At 36.8% G+C, this 19,409-nt stretch overlaps 2 protein-coding genes across 37 annotated transcripts in view; one reads left to right on the top strand and one right to left on the bottom strand.

The window, feature by feature from the left end:
- Nucleotides 1-19,409, bottom strand: part of LOC112640819 (phosphatidylinositol N-acetylglucosaminyltransferase subunit P-like) — a 117,434-nt gene that overhangs the window by 65,209 nt on the left and 32,816 nt on the right. For 8 of the 26 annotated variants that reach the window (XR_007411464.1, XR_007411465.1, XR_007411467.1 and 5 more), the window contains one exon: nucleotides 1,761-1,818. Coding sequence is in view for 1 of the 26 variants with exons in the window: in XM_049111647.1 (XP_048967604.1) it covers nucleotides 1,761-1,818; nucleotides 12,697-12,726 (88 nt within the window). In the remaining 25 variants the exon portion in view is untranslated. Of the gene's footprint in view, nucleotides 1-1,760; nucleotides 1,819-2,503; nucleotides 2,623-12,664; nucleotides 12,971-19,409 lie in introns of those variants that run through there. The other 18 variants (XR_007411458.1, XR_007411463.1, XR_007411459.1 and 15 more) reach the window with 10 other exon arrangements.
- TLCD4 (TLC domain containing 4) overlaps nucleotides 1-19,409 on the top strand; it is a 103,500-nt gene that overhangs the window by 77,388 nt on the left and 6,703 nt on the right. For all 11 annotated transcript variants that reach the window (XM_025417552.3, XM_025417554.3, XM_025417558.3 and 8 more), the window contains one exon: nucleotides 4,906-4,979. In XM_025417552.3, coding sequence (XP_025273337.1) covers nucleotides 4,906-4,979 — 74 coding nt within the window. The remainder of the gene's footprint in view (nucleotides 1-4,905; nucleotides 4,980-19,409) is intronic.

The following is a 19,409-nucleotide window of genomic DNA, read 5'->3' as shown; positions in this document are numbered from 1 at the left end:
TACTCTTTATTCATGTCTCCTTCTCATTGCTGGGAAGATGATTCTGATTATGTATTAAAATGAAAAAGTTCACCTGACATTTGAGATTTATTATAATAAAATTCATAATAAAACAAAGATAGGAGTGGCCTGCGCAAGTCCATTTTGGTTTTACCATTTTAGCACTGAAAGTCTTACATCCTGTGAAATCTTTTTCTGTGATGCAAAAAAATCATGGCAAGCATGATTTGCAATTCACAATAATGGATCATTCATTGTCACATTATGCTGAATGATGGAACTGAAGTATGTTGTAATCATGAGCATTAACAATTATCTTTGTCTATTGGAAGTTTGGATAACCAGAATGAGAATAGTTATGATACCAACACCAGAATGCTCTAAGCATCACCAATAAAGAAGGTTATAGTTATTATATATGGAAATATGTATATTACATATTTTAGTATATAGTGGTATGTTATTATAGATGTATGGAAAGACACATGGATGAGGGAATTGGATAACCAAGATAGACCATACTGCACAACGTGCGTAAAAGAATTTGAGTTTGGGCATTGTTATGGAATGAATTGTAACCCGCCCCCAAATTCATTTGTTGAGGTCCTAAGTTCTACTATCTCTGAATGTGACTTTATTTGGAAATAAGGTCAATACAGATGTAATTAGTTAAGTGAAAACAAGGTCATCATTGAGAAGGTTGGGTCCTTAATCCAGTGTGACTGGTATCTTTATAAAATGGGGAAATTTGGACACAGACATGCACACAGGGAAAAGGCCTAAAGATTGGAGTTGGACTGCCAGAAGCCAAGGAACTGCAAGAAGCTAGGAGAGAGGCCTGGAGCAGAGCCTTCCCTAGAACCTTCAGAAGGAACATGGATCCACCTTGATCTCTAGCACATTGATCTAGGATTTCTAGCCTCCAGAACTGTAAAACAATAACCTTCTGTTATTTAAGCCACCCAACCTGTGGTATTCTGTTATAGCAGCTCTGGCAAATTAACCTGGGCCTGGTAGAGATAGGGATGTAAAAGCACCTGAAGAGACTGAGTCTCACAAGTCTGGAATGAGAGAAGCAAATGCATCTCAATCTGTACTTTTTCATTTTCCAAAAAGACATTGACGTTCAGTTGAAAATAGCAGGCACTGAATTAACTTGGACATATCACATGGATGTACACATTTTATTTTTTCCCTTGATTGCTCTATGAAACTGACTAAAGTTACATTTCCTGATTCAGAGGTTGCAACTAAAACATCCTGTCAGTGAAAAAAAAAAAGGGAAATTTTGATAACAGATGTGTTGGCTTCTTACAACATAGAGAGCTGATTCTGTTGGATCTTACTAATGATCATACTTTCTTCATTCTATCAAGTGTTGCACCGAATCACAGCAACAACAAGATGTTCCCCTAGCTCTGAGGTACTTTGATTTGAAAAATGGAGTTCAAAAAAAAAAAAAAAAAAAAAAAAAAAAAAAAAAAAAAAAAAAAAAAATAAGAAAAATGGAGTTCAAGCTGAATTTTTGATTTCTATAAAGATTATAAAGAATCCACATAAACAAAAATTGTTGATGTGTTCAAGTATGGATTAGATTTTGCTCAATCTGTCTGCATATTTGGCAGACAGCACAAATGTAAGTCTGGCAAATTCCATTTGGTCTATCAACTTCTTACCAAATAAAATGAAAAGTTACTACCTGCGAAATGTCTTCTACATCATGCATAGAACAGTGCTAAAAAGGAATGTGATTTGCTTACCTGTGACATTGAGGCTTTCACAATGAAGGTTCTTTGTCACCTTTAGCTTCCTCAAAACCTGCAAAAACAATGAAAGTTTTGACTTTATGGAAATATAAGGAGATGATGTCCATAGACATGTGCCTACAACATAGCTACAATTGTTGCTAGCAAATGTTGGCCAGCTGTAAAAGCACATGTTTAGAGTGTGAGGCAAGGAGAATGTCCTTCTGTAACTGGGGAAATAAATTGGAGAAGGAAGAAAAGTATTACATTAAGTAAATGGGTATTTATGTACCGTTTCTCTAAAAGTGTTTGGTGATTACTGAGGGGACCGGTAAGCAGTCAGAAAAGGATGAACAATCCAAACCTTAGTTATTTCATGTGGTGTGCAGGTTGTAATGAACACTCTCTCAATGGAAAAATGACTCATTTTGGGGAAATTAGACTGCTTCTGAACTAAAAAATGTTACCAGAAAAGAGTAGCCACACTGAACAGGATTTTCTTTACTAGAACTCTAACTTACTTGGAATCCACCCAGTGTGCTTTGGAGTGTTGAAAAGGATGGCTATTTTAGAAATGAGTAGTCTATATGATGAATTTATACATGCAGAGGACCTTGGAAACAAACAGTTGGTCTAGCAAAACAAGCCTGTAGGAATAAAGTGGGTGGACCTTTTTAAGAGAGCTAGGGACTTAATTCTTATAACTCTAAGAAGCTTGCTGTTGCTAGTAAGTAAAATCTCAAGTATATTATGCTCACATCTTTCTTACGAAAATATTTAGGTTGAGGTCATCCTGTTGGACCGATATAAGTAATGTGGACTTCTAAGAGCAGAGTTAGAAACCAAAGTGAATTGTATGCTGGACTGTAGTTCATTCCTGGGGAATAAAAGCAAAATATGTGTGTGTGTATTACATATATATATAATTTCACCTAATGGCTGCAGGCAGTTCATAGTAGTAGTATTGGAAAAGGAAACAGTAAAAATATCCTACTGTGTCATAGATAAGAAGTTGTCACTATTTTTTTTATTAAATATAGACAACTGTTTAATTAGTCCCAATTGTATTTACATTCTCCTTTTACAGAGCCTCAGAAATATACAATAATATAGCCTAGTAAATTTAAATATCCAGAAAAAAAAGAGTTAAATAAAAGGGTAGAAAGTAACAAAAACGTTGGGGCGCCTGGATGGCTCAGTTGGTTAAGCATCTGACTCTTGATCTCTGCTCAGGTCACGATCTCAGGGTACTGAGAATGTGACTCACATCAGCTCCTGGGCATGAAGCCTGTTTAAGATTCTCTCTCTCTCTCTCTCCCTCCTCCCTCCCTCCCTCAACCCCCCCCCCCCCCCGCCTTTCCTTCTCTCTCCTCCTATTAAAAAAAAACATAAAAATATTGTTTTCATACATTTACTTGTTAAATTAGTCCTATTCTTAATTACTACTAATTGCCATTATTAATCTTTTAAAATAAAAGCTCTTATTGTAACAGAAAAGTAAATAGTACAAAACAATATATAATTTCAGATAAACACTGATTCTTTATAATTCTTTGTTAAAGTAATAACACATGTGAGTGATTAGTTCTATGTTGTCAGTGTTTTTGGAGTGGTGTGGCTGTGTCTCAGCTGACTTTAGATAAAGTTGATCACCCCCGTGTACAATACTCACCCGCTGTCTTTGTGCCTGCTCCCTCTGTTCCTTCTTTTTCTTTTTTTCTTTAAGATTTTATTTATTTACTCATGAGACACACACAGAGAGAGGCAGAGACATAGGCAGAGGGAGAAGCAGGCTCCCTTCAGGGAGTCTGATGCAGGACTCCATCCTTTGGGATTATGCCCTGAGCCAAAGGCAGTTGCTCAACCATTGAGCCACCCAGGTGCCCTTCTTCTCTTTCTCCTCATCACCCATTTCAATTTCACTAAGGCCAGTGAGTTTGAGATTATAAAAAGTTCTAAATTAGTGTTGGAAAAGCTAATTTGTGTAACTAGCTCTGAATTTTTATTTTTTTATTTTTATCTATTTATTTTTAAAGATTTTATTTATTCATTTATGATAGACATAGAGAGAGAGAGAGAGAGGCAGAGGGAGAAGCAGGCTCCATGCCGGGACCCCGACGTGGGACTCGATCCTGGGACTCCAGGATCGCGCCCTGGGCCAAAGGCAGGCACCAAACCGCTGAGCCACCCAGGGATCCCCAAGCTCTGAAGTTTCAATCCCTAAAACAATTTCCATGGAGAAGAACTGAAAATATTCAAATGAAAAATTCATGTTTTTATTGCTTTGTATCATTCCCATTTGGAAGACAGCATGGTATAGCTTTTAGGCATCGAGTTTCTGAAGTTCCATATGTGTCTAATGTTTTGGGGGTAGGTAGGACTATTTCTTTTTGTGTGTGATCATAATTCTGATTGAATTAGAAGTACTGAAATGACTATTTACCTAGCAATAATTTTTTAATTACATGATATTTTTGAAATGTATACTTTTGTTCTTCTTTCTAATGTTTATTAGCTCTACTTTTCCTATTATTAAATTCATACAATGTACTACTAGGCATTGTGTTTCTAAGTTCATAAAGGTCCTTAAAGTGTGTGTTTTAGCTGCAGTATCTTCTGATTGACAAATATATTTTTCAGGTCAAATGTGATAAATAAGTTTTAGCATGTGTGTACCCTTGGCAAATATGCATCTACTCACAGGCTCACATATTGTTATTTAGGATGTTAAGTACACTTTTGAGATTTTAAAGATACTTTTATTAATGGATATAAAAATGAGTTTCTATTAGGTATTTCATTGCTATAAAATTCTTCAACTTCTGAAATTTATGCTATTTTGGTCATTATTTTTACAGTAATTTGAGAATGCTGCTACCATTGGCTGTTTGCAGAATTCATTAGTTCAACATGGGAAACAACTGCTTAAAATCTGTTTTTATAAGTGCACATAACTGTACAATATGCTGTCTTTTAAAAATATTATAGAATTGTAGTGACATTTCTAAATTCTCATAACGAAGAAAACCAGCTGGGAGACATGGTCTGTTTTGGTATTGATTGTTATTTTACATGGAGAAGTTATTGAATGTTCTTTTAATATTTAGAAATGTTGATAAGCTTGTCCTCCCTGACATTGTGTTTTATGTCTATCATCCAGAGGTATGGAGTCCTGGCATCCATTGGGAATTTTCGCCTGCTTGCAGAACTTTCCAGCCCTTTTGTGAATCAGCGGTAGGTTATTAATCTCATTATTTTAAACTTGTGCTGTTTACTTTTAGTTTGGGGAAGTTTTTTCCAAGATCCTAAAGCTACTGAATAAAAATGAGAATATGTGATATTAATTATTATCACCATTGCGCACATGAGGAAACCAAGCTTTGGAAAGGTGAGAGAAACCTAGTTAGAAAGTGGTGGTCCTAGCTTTACAACAAAACTCTCTTTGAAGGATGGTGATGCTTTATTATACTTGGGTTCAACTTGGGTCCAGTTCACATTCTTGACACTAGAATGCCCTTCTCATCACATCATGTCAGGAGAAACATGATGTCCATGTGACATCACTGGGGATGTGAACTTGCATCCCATGTTTAAAGTGGTGTTTACCAGGTTTCTCCACTGTGAAGTTTTTTCTTTTCCTTATCTATTCTTGAAAAGCAAGATATGAAGTAGAGCCCACTCTCAAGGGGTGAGGGAGAAAGGAAATTAAGCTCCACCCCATGGAGGAGGTAGTTGCTCATATTTGCCAATGGATTTATTATGGTGCTGTATTACCCTTATCTTGTCATTTAGTGAGGACTGCTGATGTCTTTTCTGTGTAACGTTAGCTGTTCTTTTCACTCCATGTCCATGGTCCTAGGTGAGGGCCTTCTGGATATCCATAGTTCAGTTACTGCCATAGCCTTCTGACTGACTTCCCTCCTTCCAGATTGACCCTCTCTTCAGTCCTCTCTTCACAGGGCTACTGATGTAATCTTCCCTGGGATCCACTTTCTGTACCTTATTTTCTTCTAAAAACTGCATCCTATTTAGACACTTCTCTGACTTTGAGGTTCGCTGTAATGTGCTCCATATGTCTCCAGCCTTATTTCTTCCTACTCATTAGGGTCCATTTTGAGCCCTTACTGTCTCATGCACCTGTGAGTGGTTCTTTCGTTTCTTCCCTTATTCACATCCTACATCTTTGAAAAATTTACCTATTTTTAAATCTTAGGTCAAAGTTCCAAAGCCAGGGGAGGCTCCCAGGATGGCAGTTAGCCCTTTTGTGACTTAGTACAGAGATAACCCAGGGAATTGAGAGTGTCAAACCAGACTCGTGTGGGTTTGAGTGTACCCTCTATTAAGCTTTACTAATAATCCCAAGGATCCAGGTAATCACGAAGCCCTGGCAAATTAGGGAGATGTTCAGGACCATCAAAAGGATTCCCTGGGTCCTTTTGGCATTGGGCTGACTCTGGAATAAGGTTATCTAAGAGGGGCCATATAGGCAGTATATATAGCTCCTATTGTGGACATAGAGGTTATGAAACACTGCCATTTAATAGATAGTTACATAACTTATGAAATATTCCCCAAGGGGTAGCATAAGCAATCCTAAACTAGATATATCTGAAAAGCATTCCATGGATGAGACTCTCCTGCAACAAATACCTAAGTCTGTTTATCAGGACATCTGTCATTAGTATGTTCACCAAGCAATTAGCCTGATTTTTAAAAAATTTTATTTATTTATCTGAGAGAGAGAGAGCGCGCGAGAGTGCATGATAATGGGGGAGGGTCAGAGAGAAGCAAATTCCCTGTTGAGCAGGGAGCCAAATGTGGGGGCTCAATCCTGAGACTCCGGGATCATGACCTGAGCTGAAGACAGATGCTTAACTGACTGAGCCACCTAGGTCCCCCTAAACTGATCTTTTTTTTCTTGCCAAAGGTTGTGGGAGCAGAGGAAGAGTGATCCTTCCACTCCCCAAATAAGAGCAAATAGATTACAGAGCTGCTGCTGGACATTTTCTTTCCCAAGTTTTGTTTATATACTGTCTTATTTTGTTTGCCAGTAATTTCAGATGGTGTAATATTTCTTCAAGAAGATAGAAAGTTTCTTAGGCTTGGCCATTTATATATTTAAAATAATAATTCTTCTGCAATCCTCAAAGACTCTGATAATGTGAAAATCTAGAGCAAAGAGCAATGACTATGAAGTCAAAAGACCTGCAATCAAATCCAAACTCTCCCACTCACCATTGTATATGAGTGGAAGATTATTTAATCTAAGATTGGTTTCTTACCTATAAAACAGGGATGATGATGCCTATAGGCCTCAGAGTTTGTTGTGAAGATTCAGTGAGATCATGTGTATAAAGCACCTGGCACAGTGCTTGCCATTGGGTATTACATACAGTAAATGCTAAATGTCATTCATATTCAACATGCTAAAACCCAATGAACACTGGAAGTGCATAGTTTATGCTTGCTTTCTCTATTGTACCTTTTTTTGCTCTTTAAACTCATTAAAATTAGGCTTCCTCCTCTGTCATTGTGCTGGAACTATTTCATTAGAGGCACCAGTGACTTCCAGTTGCAAAATGCAGCAAACTCCGTTTGGTGCCTGTTTCATTATGTCTCTCTGTGGACTTGATGCTGTTGAGCACCTTCTTCTACGGTTTGCTTTCATAACACCGTATTCACCCAGTCCTTGTATTTCTCTGACCATACTCTCTCAGCTTCCTTGGTAAGAGACAGTTCCATAAATGCTGGTGTTCCCTGAGGCTCTCTTCTGGGCCCACTGACCTTCTCAATGCTTCTCCCTGGGGTGAGTTCTCCTTTCACGGTGTCAACTATTACCAATTTGCTCATTTTCATGTGATGGACTATGTATGAATTTTAGAACCAGATAAACTCAAGTTGCAATTCAGCCTTGCCACTTAACCTGCCCTGACCTGGGGTAAGTTATTTAACATCACTGTACTACAGTTGCTTTCTCTTTAAAAAGAGCATATTTAATATTACCTACTTCTTTGTATTATAGTCCAGTGTTTTCTCCTTCCAAGTGGACATCAAAGTCAACATGTCTAAAATAGAATGCAACATATTTCCCTCTGTAGTTTCTTATTCAGCATGTGGCCAAGCCATTCTCTGTCAGTCACTCCTGCTTGACATGTGGTTATCATCTTTGTTTCTCTCACCTACATTTATTTGGTCCATATTAGATCCTAAATATTTCTTGCCTTGCCACTGTCTCTCTGTCTCTACCATCAGTTCCCATCATCTCTTGCCTAGGCTCCTGTACCAACTTCTAACCCTGTACTGCCCAAGAGGGTACCCATGAGTCACTTGTAACTATTTACATTTAATTTAAAAATTCAGTTTCTCAGTCTAACTGGTAACATTTCAAATGCTTCACAGCCCCATGTTACTGGTGTCTACCAAATTGGGTAGCATATCTATAGAACATTTTCATTATTGCATAAAAGTTTTTTGGACAGTGCTGTTCTAGACCAGGGGTTGGCAAAGTAAGGCTTGAGGGGCCAAACTCTTGCTGTTTTTTTGTAAATAAAGTTTATTGGGGCGCAGCTATGCTCATTTGTTTACATGACTGCTGTTACACCACAACACTGGAGTCAATTTGTTGTGACAGAGAGTGTACAGTTTCCAAAGCCTACTACTTATGTCTACTCTCTGGCTCTCTGTAAAAGAAGTTTGCTGATTTCTGCTCTAGACAGACTGCCCCTGTCTCCAGTCCTGTTCCCCTTTCATCTGTCTTTTGTATTTTCTTCCACAATGATCCCTCTAAAACACAAAAAATGTTTTCAACCCTCCCCTGGTTGAATCCCCTCAGTGATTCCTGCTGCTTACAAGATAAAACATGGGCTCTTTAATATGACAGAAAATTTTCCAAATACATCTGTTTTATCTCTTTCTGCCACCTATTCCTCCTCAAAAATCTCTCCAACTTGTTCACGTCCTGGAAAAGTCTCCTGGCTTCTTACTCATCCTTCAAGACTCAGCCTGAGGATTATTTCCATTACTAAACCCCATCTCTCTCTGGTTATATTGTGTATCCCTCACCTGTGTTTCCATAATAGTGACATAGAGTTACACCATTATGATCAGTGTATTTTATGATAGTGTTCTCTCTCTCTCTCTCTCTCTTTCTTTCTGTGTCTTACTCATCTCTGTGTTTCATTAGATCAAGGACAAAATTTTGTTAAACTTTGTGTGGTCCAGCACTCATTGCCTGGCACATTAATAGCCATTTAATTGCTTTTTGTTTACATGACTGCTGTTACACCACAACACTGGAGTCAATTTGTTGTGACAGAGAGTGTACAGTTTCCAAAGCCTACTACTTATGTCTACTCTCTGGCTCTCTGTAGAAGAAGTTTGCTGATTCCTGCTCTAGACAGACTGTCCCTGTCTCCAGTCCTGTTCCCCTTTCATCTGTCTTTTGTATTCCTCTGGGAGCAGAGGAAGAGTGATCCTTCCACTCCCCAAATAAGAGCAAATAGATTACAGAGCTGCTGCTGGACATTTTCTTTCCCAAGTTTTGTTTATATACTGTCTTATTTTGTTTGCCAGTAATTTCAGATGGTGTAATATTTCTTCAAGAAGATAGAAAGTTTCTTAGGCTTGGCCATTTATATATTTAAAATAATAATTCTTCTGCAATCCTCAAAGACTGATAATGTGAAAATCTAGAGCAAAGAGCAATGACTATGAAGTCAAAAGACCTGCAAGAGGTGATCAGTTAAGCTCTAGCAATGTCCATCTCTTGAATATGATTCAGAATATGCGATATTGAAGCAAAAATTAACTCTGATGCTTAAAAGAACTTCAATTTGTTTTTGTTTGAAACTTTTTGAGAACTCATAAAATTAGCAATAGTTTAATTCTATACCTTTATCTAAAAGCTTTGAGTCTTTAGTAATTTAAGAAAAGGAGAAGTGTGGTTGGAATGTGAACAGGAAATGGTATAATGGATCAAGGAGATCATAACAAAATTGAGTGCAGCTATTTAAGCTCTGTTAGAGTTTTCTATTGGCTAATTGTTTTCTTTATAGTTTGTAAATTTTTGTTTTCTTTATTTTAAAGTGTTGTATGATTTAAGAAGGCACATGGAATGCATGTGGTGGGTTATAGAGGAAAAGAGGATTGAAATAAAGCTTAGACACCTGGGCTTCACAGTTACATTTCTTCTGCTAAGTTATATCCATGCATCAGTTTTCTTTTTATAAGAAATAATTCAATGGTGGTAACTTCCTTCTTGTCTAAATGCCTTGAGTTGCCATGAGGACATATTTATTCATTGCTATTAAAATTAAATAGCTTATAAGAACTTTGTACACATGCTCCTTAATATGTTAATTCAGTATTTCCTAAATACCTCCGCAGTACCTAAAGTCCCAGTCCCTGCCCTCTGGGACCTTTGAGTATGGTGTCTGGTGTCATGTCTATGATTGAAAAAGTAGGACTTAAAAGTATAAAATGATCTAGTAAAACAAGACGTTATGTATAAAGGGGCAAGAAAAAAAGCGCTGATGTTAATGGTATAAAACAGCTGTTCTCAAACTTGTTGATATCATAAATTATTGAGGACTTGAATGAACTTTTATTTCCTGTGGGCTTATATCTACTGATATTTGCCAGATTGGAAATTAAAACTGCAACATTAAAAATATTTATTAATTCATTTAATAGTAACAATATTTTATGTTAACATAATGTGTTTTTTGTGAAAAATAACCACATTACCAAAATGAAAAAAATTTTAGTGGAAACAGTGTCATGGATGTACGCTTTTGCAAATCTTTCTAATGTCTAGCATGGTGGTATTTAGCTGGAATCTCAGGGCTGCCTCTGTTTTCAGTCTGTTGTGAAATGTTATTTTGGTTGAAGCATATGAAAGAGAAACCCGGCCTCTCAGAGTTAATAATGTAGTAGGAAAAGGTAGAAGTATTTAAGAAGCCTTTTCAAGTATTCAAGGATATTCTTCTTTAACATTATGCCAAAATATACCAAGAGGTATTTTTTTAAAGGTTATCTAAATATAGAATATGAAACTGTATCAACGAACTTTCCATACAGAGTTATATTCAAATTCATTGGTCTCTTTGCACTTTGAATCTTTTGCCTATGCATAATTATGTAACATCATGCCTTGGTCATTTGTTTATTTGGTCCACTGAGTTTTGTAGGTTTTCCAAATGTTGGTACATTAAATAGTAATATTTTAAAACCTCACATTAGTTAATATCACCACTGATCTCATTTCAAAAGCCTTTAAGTATTGGGAGGCTATCAAAATCATAGTGGCAAATAAAAATTTTCCAAAATTCTGATTTTCATTTGAAAGTTCAAGTTTTGTTATTGGCAACAAATACTGACAAGCTTCTTTTCTCAATGTGACAAACTCACTTTTCATTTTTGAGAAAATGCCTGCCAAATACCCAAGTCTAAATAACATAGTTTTTTCAGTTGTTTTTTCAAGTAAAAATGGTGTTCCATGGAAAAGGCAGGTAGTTTAGCTCATAATTCAAATCATCATCTAAGGGTTTTTTTCCTTCAGATAACTGTTGTACTTTGCAACAGAAGTGTGTTATGTATACTTCCCATTTTATCACACATAATATTAAAAAGATGTACCTAAAGGTCAGGATGCAGTGAAATTATTCTTCTTCATTGGGGACATTCTTAAGTGAAACCGTTTCTGCCCCCCCCCCCCCTTTTGTAACATTTTTAAAAATTCCCTTGTTTCATTTTTAATTCCAAGTGTGTGGTGGTAAAGGCTACAGTGTCCACTAGTATCATTTTGTGCCATTGCCGTTATTTGTGTTAAGATGCCAGGAGTTTTATCTACCATGCTTTGCACCCTCATTGTAGAAGTCATCACAAGGAGAAAGGTGGATAATATTTTAATATTATTATGAAAATAGTTTTGCCTTGTACACCCTCCAAAAAGTCTCAGGGTGCATGGACCACATTTCAATATCTATTATTGATATTTGTCATGCAAGCCTTCACAGAGAAGGCAGGACATATTCTTAAAATGGTTTTTAGAATGTTTTTAGAAGTGGTTGGGGAAGGAATGAACATAAGTTTTTAAAAAGTGGAATAAACATGCTGCATGAAAGAGAAACCCATTCTTGTAGAATCAAAGAGTATGCCTAGGAGGAGGGTGGATAGACTTACAGGGTGTTGAGTGTCAGAGTTAATTGAACTTGAACCAGTGGATGATGAGAACATAGTCTAGTGGGGAAGACATTCTGAAAATAGCATTGAGTAATTGTAGTTTTTGGTATTTGTAGGATAGATTGGAAGACTGGAGGCAAAGATTGGGTTAGGAGGTTAGCAGACACTCTTAGTTATGTGAATGGATGGTGTAATTACATTAGTCCAGGAAATAAATAGGAGTCCAAATTAGCCTGTGGGGATAGATAAAAGATGACAAAATAGAGATTTTCAAGGAAGAAAAAGTGAAATTGGCAATGGATGAGAGATTAGAGAAAAGGGATGAGTTTAGGGCAACTCCTTTGTACCTTTGAGGATTGGGCCCATGAAAAGAAATGAGGAGGCAAGGGGGAGGACTAGAGGGAAGGTGGTTTGGTTTGGAGATGTTAGGTAAGAGGACAAACAGGGCATCTGAGTAGAACTATAGTGAGAGGTACAGAGAAGAATTTTGGAATGATCAGATAGAGGTGACATTTGAAGCCATGAGAAAAGATGGCACTTAAATGATAAAGTTGAGTGTTTAGAGTGGAAGCATAAGATAAGGAGGAGTAGATAATGAAGGAATGGTTTAGAAGAAGAAGGGGAGCCAAAATAATATTGGAGCAGTGGGCAACTTTTCTAAAATTAAGTTTCTGAACTCCTAAAATTTCACAGTTAATATTTATTAAATACCAATGTTTACATTCTGAAAAAATTACATTAGCAACCAAGGTAACTGGGGTCAACTCACTGCCCAGGCCCAGAAATGTACAGCATCCATAGCCTTATTGGAGTTTTTCCAAGGATGTCAACAAAGATCGAGTTTGTTATTCACAGCTACACTTCTTAAAATTCTCTTTGCTCCTCTTGAACTCACAATATCTCCTAGAACCCCAGGCTTACTCAAAATTCTGACCTTCAACTCTGAATTCCAAAAACACACTGAAGCAGTGCTGTGTTGGGATGGACTTTTTTGCTTCCATTCTCTTCTCACTTTTTTCCTTTCTTTCTCTTCCTGCAAGGAACCATTTTTGCTTTTGCCAGGTGTGAATTATACCAGATAATATCTTGTTTTTACACTATTTGTAGTTAATACCACACTGCACCATTAATTCCCAGGACATAATTGAAAGGTTCAAGTTTAGAAGTGCAGGTGGAGAAAGAAGTGCTCAATGACCAAAGACAGATTTTTCCCTATAGAGTTGGGTTTGGAAGATTATAAACACGTACAATTTGCTATCTTTTCTTGTATACCTTTTTTAGTAATAACTGTAGATGGTGGGTAAAAGAGTGTTTTCCCTCTGTCCTTTCTTCTCACAAGCATGTCTTCCTTCTTTCTCCTGCCCCTTTCCCTCTCAGCTTTAATGAATATATTCACAATCTAGTAGCCTTTATTTGTTGGAATAAAAGAGTGTTTGAATTAGGTAAGAAGTAGATTCCAACAAAATAGGTGGCTCTTCTGATGTGAGAGAGGAAGGGAAAAGCAATTACATAAATATTATTTCACCTCAAATTAATATATGAGCTCTTTCTTTTAAAAGAGACTGGCTTGGGACACCTGGGTGACTTAGTTAAGCATCCAGCTCTTGATTTGGCCCACATCACGATCTCGGAGTCATGAGATTGGGGCTCTGTGCTGGGCACGGAGCCTGTTTGAGATTCTGTCTTTCTCTTTCTGCTCCTCCCTTACTTGCTCACATGTTCACTCTCTCTCGAATGAATGAATGAATGAATGAATGAATGAAACTGGCTTAAAGACCAGGTATTGGTCACATGAAAAAAATTGGCAGAAGATGAATATGGTGATTTCATAGTAGAGCCAAAGGACAACTTCTTTAAGTCTGGATTTGTAGATGATCACCTTTTCACACAACCAAAAATTTGGTAAGTGCATGAAGTACTTGGAGAACAGAAAGTGTAAGTATTCTGGACTAAATACAGAATACGACTTGTGAAAAGAGAACAGTCTAGAAAGGTTAGGTCAAGGGAGACCCAGTTGAGTCATTGTAGTCATTGAGGTTAGAGATACTGAGACCAAAAATTATAATGGCAGCAGTGGGAACGGAATGAATCAGGGGAAGATAAGGAAGAATTTTCAGAAATGGAATGGGTAGGGCTTGGTTACAGACTATAGGAATAGTCTAGGATGACTGCAAGTTTCTGATGTGGATGGTTAAGTCATTGGTGATGCCACTGATGAAGATTTGGGAGGATTGGTTGCTATAAACTTCCATTTATAAAATGTGGAGGGTAAGGTACAGCCTGTGGAATATAAATCAGTAATGCTGTATCAACTTTGTGTGATGACAGACATTACCTAGACTTATTGTGGTGCTCCGTTCCCAGTGTATACAAATGTGGAACCACTATGTTGTACACTTGAAACTAATATACTGTGATATGTCAATTATACTTCAAATTTAAAAATAAATAATTAAAATTTACAGACCACACACACAGTTTTCCACAGAAAGACCTGAATTTGAACAAAGAAAAAGCAAATGTTGGGATGCTTATGACACCTAACACACAAACTATATTGAAAAGATGGCCTTTGGGCCCTTCCCAGTCTTATGTAGCTACCTGAAATATGACCATTTAATTACACAAGCCAATTTTCTATAGCTTAGTGTTATTGTAAAAGTTTGCTTGTACAAACTCATTATATATATCATATATTTACATATTTGTATATATTCACACACTAAAATGGAGTTTATTCATGAAAATAAAAGCATATCCATCTCTCAAAAACCCCACAAAATGATTGGGAGGATCAGAAGAGAAACAGGCAGTTTTCTGTGGTTGGGGGCTGGGTACAGAGGAGTGATTAGGCAAGGAGTAGAGTATTGGTTTTAAGCATGTTGAGTTTTGGGCATATTTGAGAATTTTTGATTTGTGAAATGCTCACCAACAATAAATTTATTGTTGAGCATAAAAATGCTCAACAATAAATTAAAAATCTGGAACTACAAGTAGACCTTGAGAGATGACTTGAAATCAAATATTCATGTTAGGGTGTCAAGCCTTTGAGAGTGGATGAAATGGCCTTGGTAGCACATATAGAAAGGAATGATGATTGGGAGGCACAAATATTTAAGGGATAGGCAGAGGAAGTAGAGACTGGAAAAGTGTAGTTAGAGAACCAAGAGGAAAATAGTATCATGGAGGTGAGGAGAGATGGAAGTATGATGGTTGGCAGTGTCATATGCTATAGAAAAGCCCTTTAGGATGAAGTCTAAGATGAACCCACTGTCTTGATTATAGGGAAGCCACTAGTGACCAATTTCTTTTGTAGGGGAATGTAATCATATTGTATTGGGTTATGAGATATAATAAGAATGCCTGTGAATATACTGTTGACTTCTCTTTCAAAAAGTGTGATAGGAAAGAGAAGCAGAGAGATTTTTGGATTAGGAAAAATTGAGCAAGTTGGTCAGAGAGAAGAAAGAATCAACCTAGATGGATCAAGGGGAAGGGGATAATTGATGGACTAAAGTCCCAGAAGATGGAGTGTGGTCCCGAGCATGGGCAGGGAAGCAGTTAGCCTTAGAGAGAGCAAGAGAAACCTCTTTATCTGAGTATAAAGGTAAAGGTGCCTGAAAAGAAGTTTTGAGACCTTGAGGTCAGAGTTTAAGGAATTCATGGTTGATGGACTCTACTATCTCAGTAGTTAGAAGAGGCCAGTTCCTCTGAAGGGATTGACAAGTAGAAAAGAATGAGGAAGGGAAGTAACTTGAATGGTGAGAGGTTAGAAGCAATTTTATGGAGTGTGGAGTTAAGTAAAAGGACGGTGAAAGAAATTAGAGAATTCAGCTAAAGTCCAGCTCTCTTTAAATTATAGTTGTGCCTGCTGTTTATCTTAATTTCAGTATTGGGGAGTCATAATTATTTATTGAGCTCTAGTTGGAGTGGGGTTCTTACTATGTGTCATAACTACTTCATACCAGAAGGGAGTTCCCATCATTGCCCCCAGTATTGTAGAGATAAAACTGAGACATAGAAGTCAATGACGGAGAGAGGAAAGACAACACAGGTGCTAAGTGGCAGAGGCAGGCTCTGAACCCAGGCATTCTGGTTGCAGAGCACAGTACGACTTGCAGTGTACATGCCTGGGAAAGGTGGTGTGATAAGAAATTGGAGGCAGACGGGGTGGGTGGGATGTATGAAGTGTTTAGAGACCTGAGTGTGCTGATGTGTGTTCTGAAGTTATCTGAGTTCAGGGAGGTAGGAAAGGAAGTAATCAAACTCTGGAGGCTGATAGGATTTTGAGAGTTGGGAGGTCAAAGAATGGGTTTAGGTGGAATTGGGTAGAGTGAAATACGGGGTGTTAAGAGTTGTGATGAGAAAGGGATTGGTCATTTAAGGGATAGCATTTCTGGTAATCCCAAGGCCACCATATAGTCTAAAAAAATGGCTATTTGGTTTTGTTTGTTTTTTTTTTTAATGGCTGAGGGTGGCTTCTAACTACTGAGAAAAGTTAATGACAAGAGAAGTCTTTGGACTAAAGAAGACTGAGGGATAGAAGATCCCTTAGAACAAAGGTTTTTGACTTTACTGCTTCAGTGATGGTTTTCCTGTTTGTGATATTTTATTAATTTGACATTGCTGCCTAAATAGTTTCTCTTTTAATTGACTTGAATAGTTGAGATTTTTCTCTTTTCACACTACATATACTGACAAATTGTAATACACCTCTTATCCTACCAATTACTCCTACTTGATCTTTTGATCTTAGTAAAATATTTTAAGGTTTTCTTAATTGTTAAGCTTTAGTTACTGAGGTTAAGCAGTTTCTAGTTTAGTCATAACTAATTCAGTCAAATTAAATATTAAGATATATATTTATATATATATTAAGATAGTATATTTTACTATATTTGCAGTTTAATCTCTAAACAATGAGGTGAAATTCAGCAAAATCTTTTTTTTTAAAGATTTTATTTATTTATTCATGAGAGACACACACATACAGAGGCAGAGACACAAGCAGAGAGAGAAGCAGGCTCCCCACAAGGAGCCCGATGTGGGAATTGATCCTGGATCCCGGGATCACACCCTGAGCTGAAGGTAGATGCTCAACTGCTGAGCCACCCAGGCATCCCTCAGCACAATCTTTTTTAAAGAGCAGAAATAACAGAGAAAATACTGAATTTTTAAAAATAAACTTTGAGAATAATTTTAGACTTACAGAAAAGTGCAAGGTGATACAGAAGTTTCTCATAACCCCACAGCCAGTTTCCCTTATTAACATTTTAACATTAGTAGGGTACATTTGTCACAATTCATGAATATTGATACATTATTATTAACTAAAGTCCCTACTGTATTCAGATTTCCTTAGTTTTCCTTTTTCTATCCCAGGACCCCAGCCAGGATACCACTTTACATTTAGTTGTATCTCCTTAGACTCCTCTTTGTTGTGACAGTTTCTCAGACTTTTGTTGCTTTTGAGGAGTACTGGTCAGGTGTTTTGTGGAATATTTCTCAATTTGAGTTTCTCATGTTTTTCTCATGATTAGAGTTGGATCATGGGGTTTGGGGAGGAAGACCATAGAAGTAAAGTACCATTCCCATGACAGCATATCAGGCCTACATGCTATAAACATGACTTATCACTTGATGTTTTCCTTGTTTACCTGGCTGAAGTAACATTTGTTAGATTTCTCAATTTTTAAGTTACTCTCTCAATCCCACCTGCTTTCTATCCTGAACTCTGGAAGGAAGTCACTATGAATAGTTCCCCTATGCCTTTCCTTGTTGAGAGTGCAATATCTACAGAAATTATTTATAATTATTCTGCATAGGATATTTATCTTTTCTCCTTCAATCACTTATTCCTTCATTCATTTATATTACTATGGATTCATGGATTTATTTTATACTTCAAGTGTTTTTAAAATGTTACAGCTTTTGCCACTGAACTCTTTCAGTTGGTTTCTGTGTCCCTTTGCTATAACCTCACCATTTTGTTTTTTGAGTACTTCCTTACTTTCTGGCAGTAAAAAATATGCTAGATTCATATTGTATATTCTCTGTTCCAGCCCTAGAATCAGCTGTGTCTCAAAGAGCCCTGATTCCTTTTATTGGAGAATGGTATTAGAGACCATGGTCTAGGCTCTGGGTGTGCTCATTGTTACTGGGGCATCATTGTTTCTATAATTTCCCAGATAACTGGGAAATATACTAGCCTGTGTAATTATAGGTATACAGCTACCTATAATTATTCTATGTCCATAAATACACACATACACACACACACACACACACAATTAAGCTAAATGAATTCATACTGATGTTTTCAACTCTAACCCAGTATCATATGGCTCAATCTAGCCTCTTTTACTCAGTTGTCAGTAATTTTCCACCCCAACAATGAGAAACCGGGTCCCCGCTTCACCATCAAACAAATGTACTTATGTGTTAAATCCCAAATTATATATATGGGTTTCAGAATTGCTAACTTGTTCCTCCATGACATGCAACTTTACCAAATAGAATACAGCGCTTGTGTATAGTTTTGTCTTTAGTCTTATAGCCACCATTTCCAAAGTTACTTAGATCACCTGTGTTTACCGCACTTCCTAGAGTAAGGTTATGTCATATATTTGTAAAGCACTTAGATTCTTTTGTCACAGTCTAGATTCTATCCTGGCACTACCAAACTCCTGATATTTTAAAATTTGAAAAAAAAAATTTGTACACATTCTTCATGCTGTTCTGTGGATTTTGACAAATGCATAACGTCATGCAGTCACTACTACAATATCATATAGAATTGTTTCACCACCCTAAAATATCTCCTCTGCTTCACTTACTCTCTACCCTCTTTCTCTCTCCCTGAACCTCTGGCAACTACTGATCTGTTTTCTGTTTTTATAGTTTTGCTTTTTCTGGGATGTTATATAAATGGAATCATACTGTGGGTATTGTTTTCAGAATGGCTTTTATTTAGTAATCTGCACTTAAGATTTATCCATGTGGTTATGTAAATTGGAATTTACATAATGTCCTCTTTATTGCTGAATGACATTCAATTGTGTGGATATACCACAATTTGCTTATCCATTCACCTACTGAATAACATCTTAGTTGCTTGCTTCCAGTTTTTTTCAATTATAAATAAACCTGATGTAAAAATTTGCATGTAATTTTTTTGTGTGGACATAAATTTTCAAATCAGTTGGAAAAATACCTAGGAGAGTGGTTGCTGGATTGTGTGCTATGAATATGTTTAGTGTTATAACTGACATATTGTTTTCCAAAGTGGCTTTACTGTTTTATTCTCACCAGCAATGCTTGAGAGTTCCGTTGCTCCATATCCTTGCCAGCAATTGGTATTGCCAAAATTTTGGATTTTATAATTTTTATAGATATGTAGTAGTATCTCATTGTTTTAATTTACGGTTTTCTAATGACAAATGATGTTTAACATCTTGTTCATATTCTTATTTTCCTTTTGTA

This window comes from Canis lupus, chromosome 6 (assembly GCF_003254725.2).
Source record: "Canis lupus dingo isolate Sandy chromosome 6, ASM325472v2, whole genome shotgun sequence".
Classification (NCBI taxonomy): domain Eukaryota; kingdom Metazoa; phylum Chordata; class Mammalia; order Carnivora; family Canidae; genus Canis; species Canis lupus.
The sequence above is the reverse complement of the archived record's forward strand: the minus strand, read 5'-3'. Positions and strand labels throughout refer to the sequence as shown.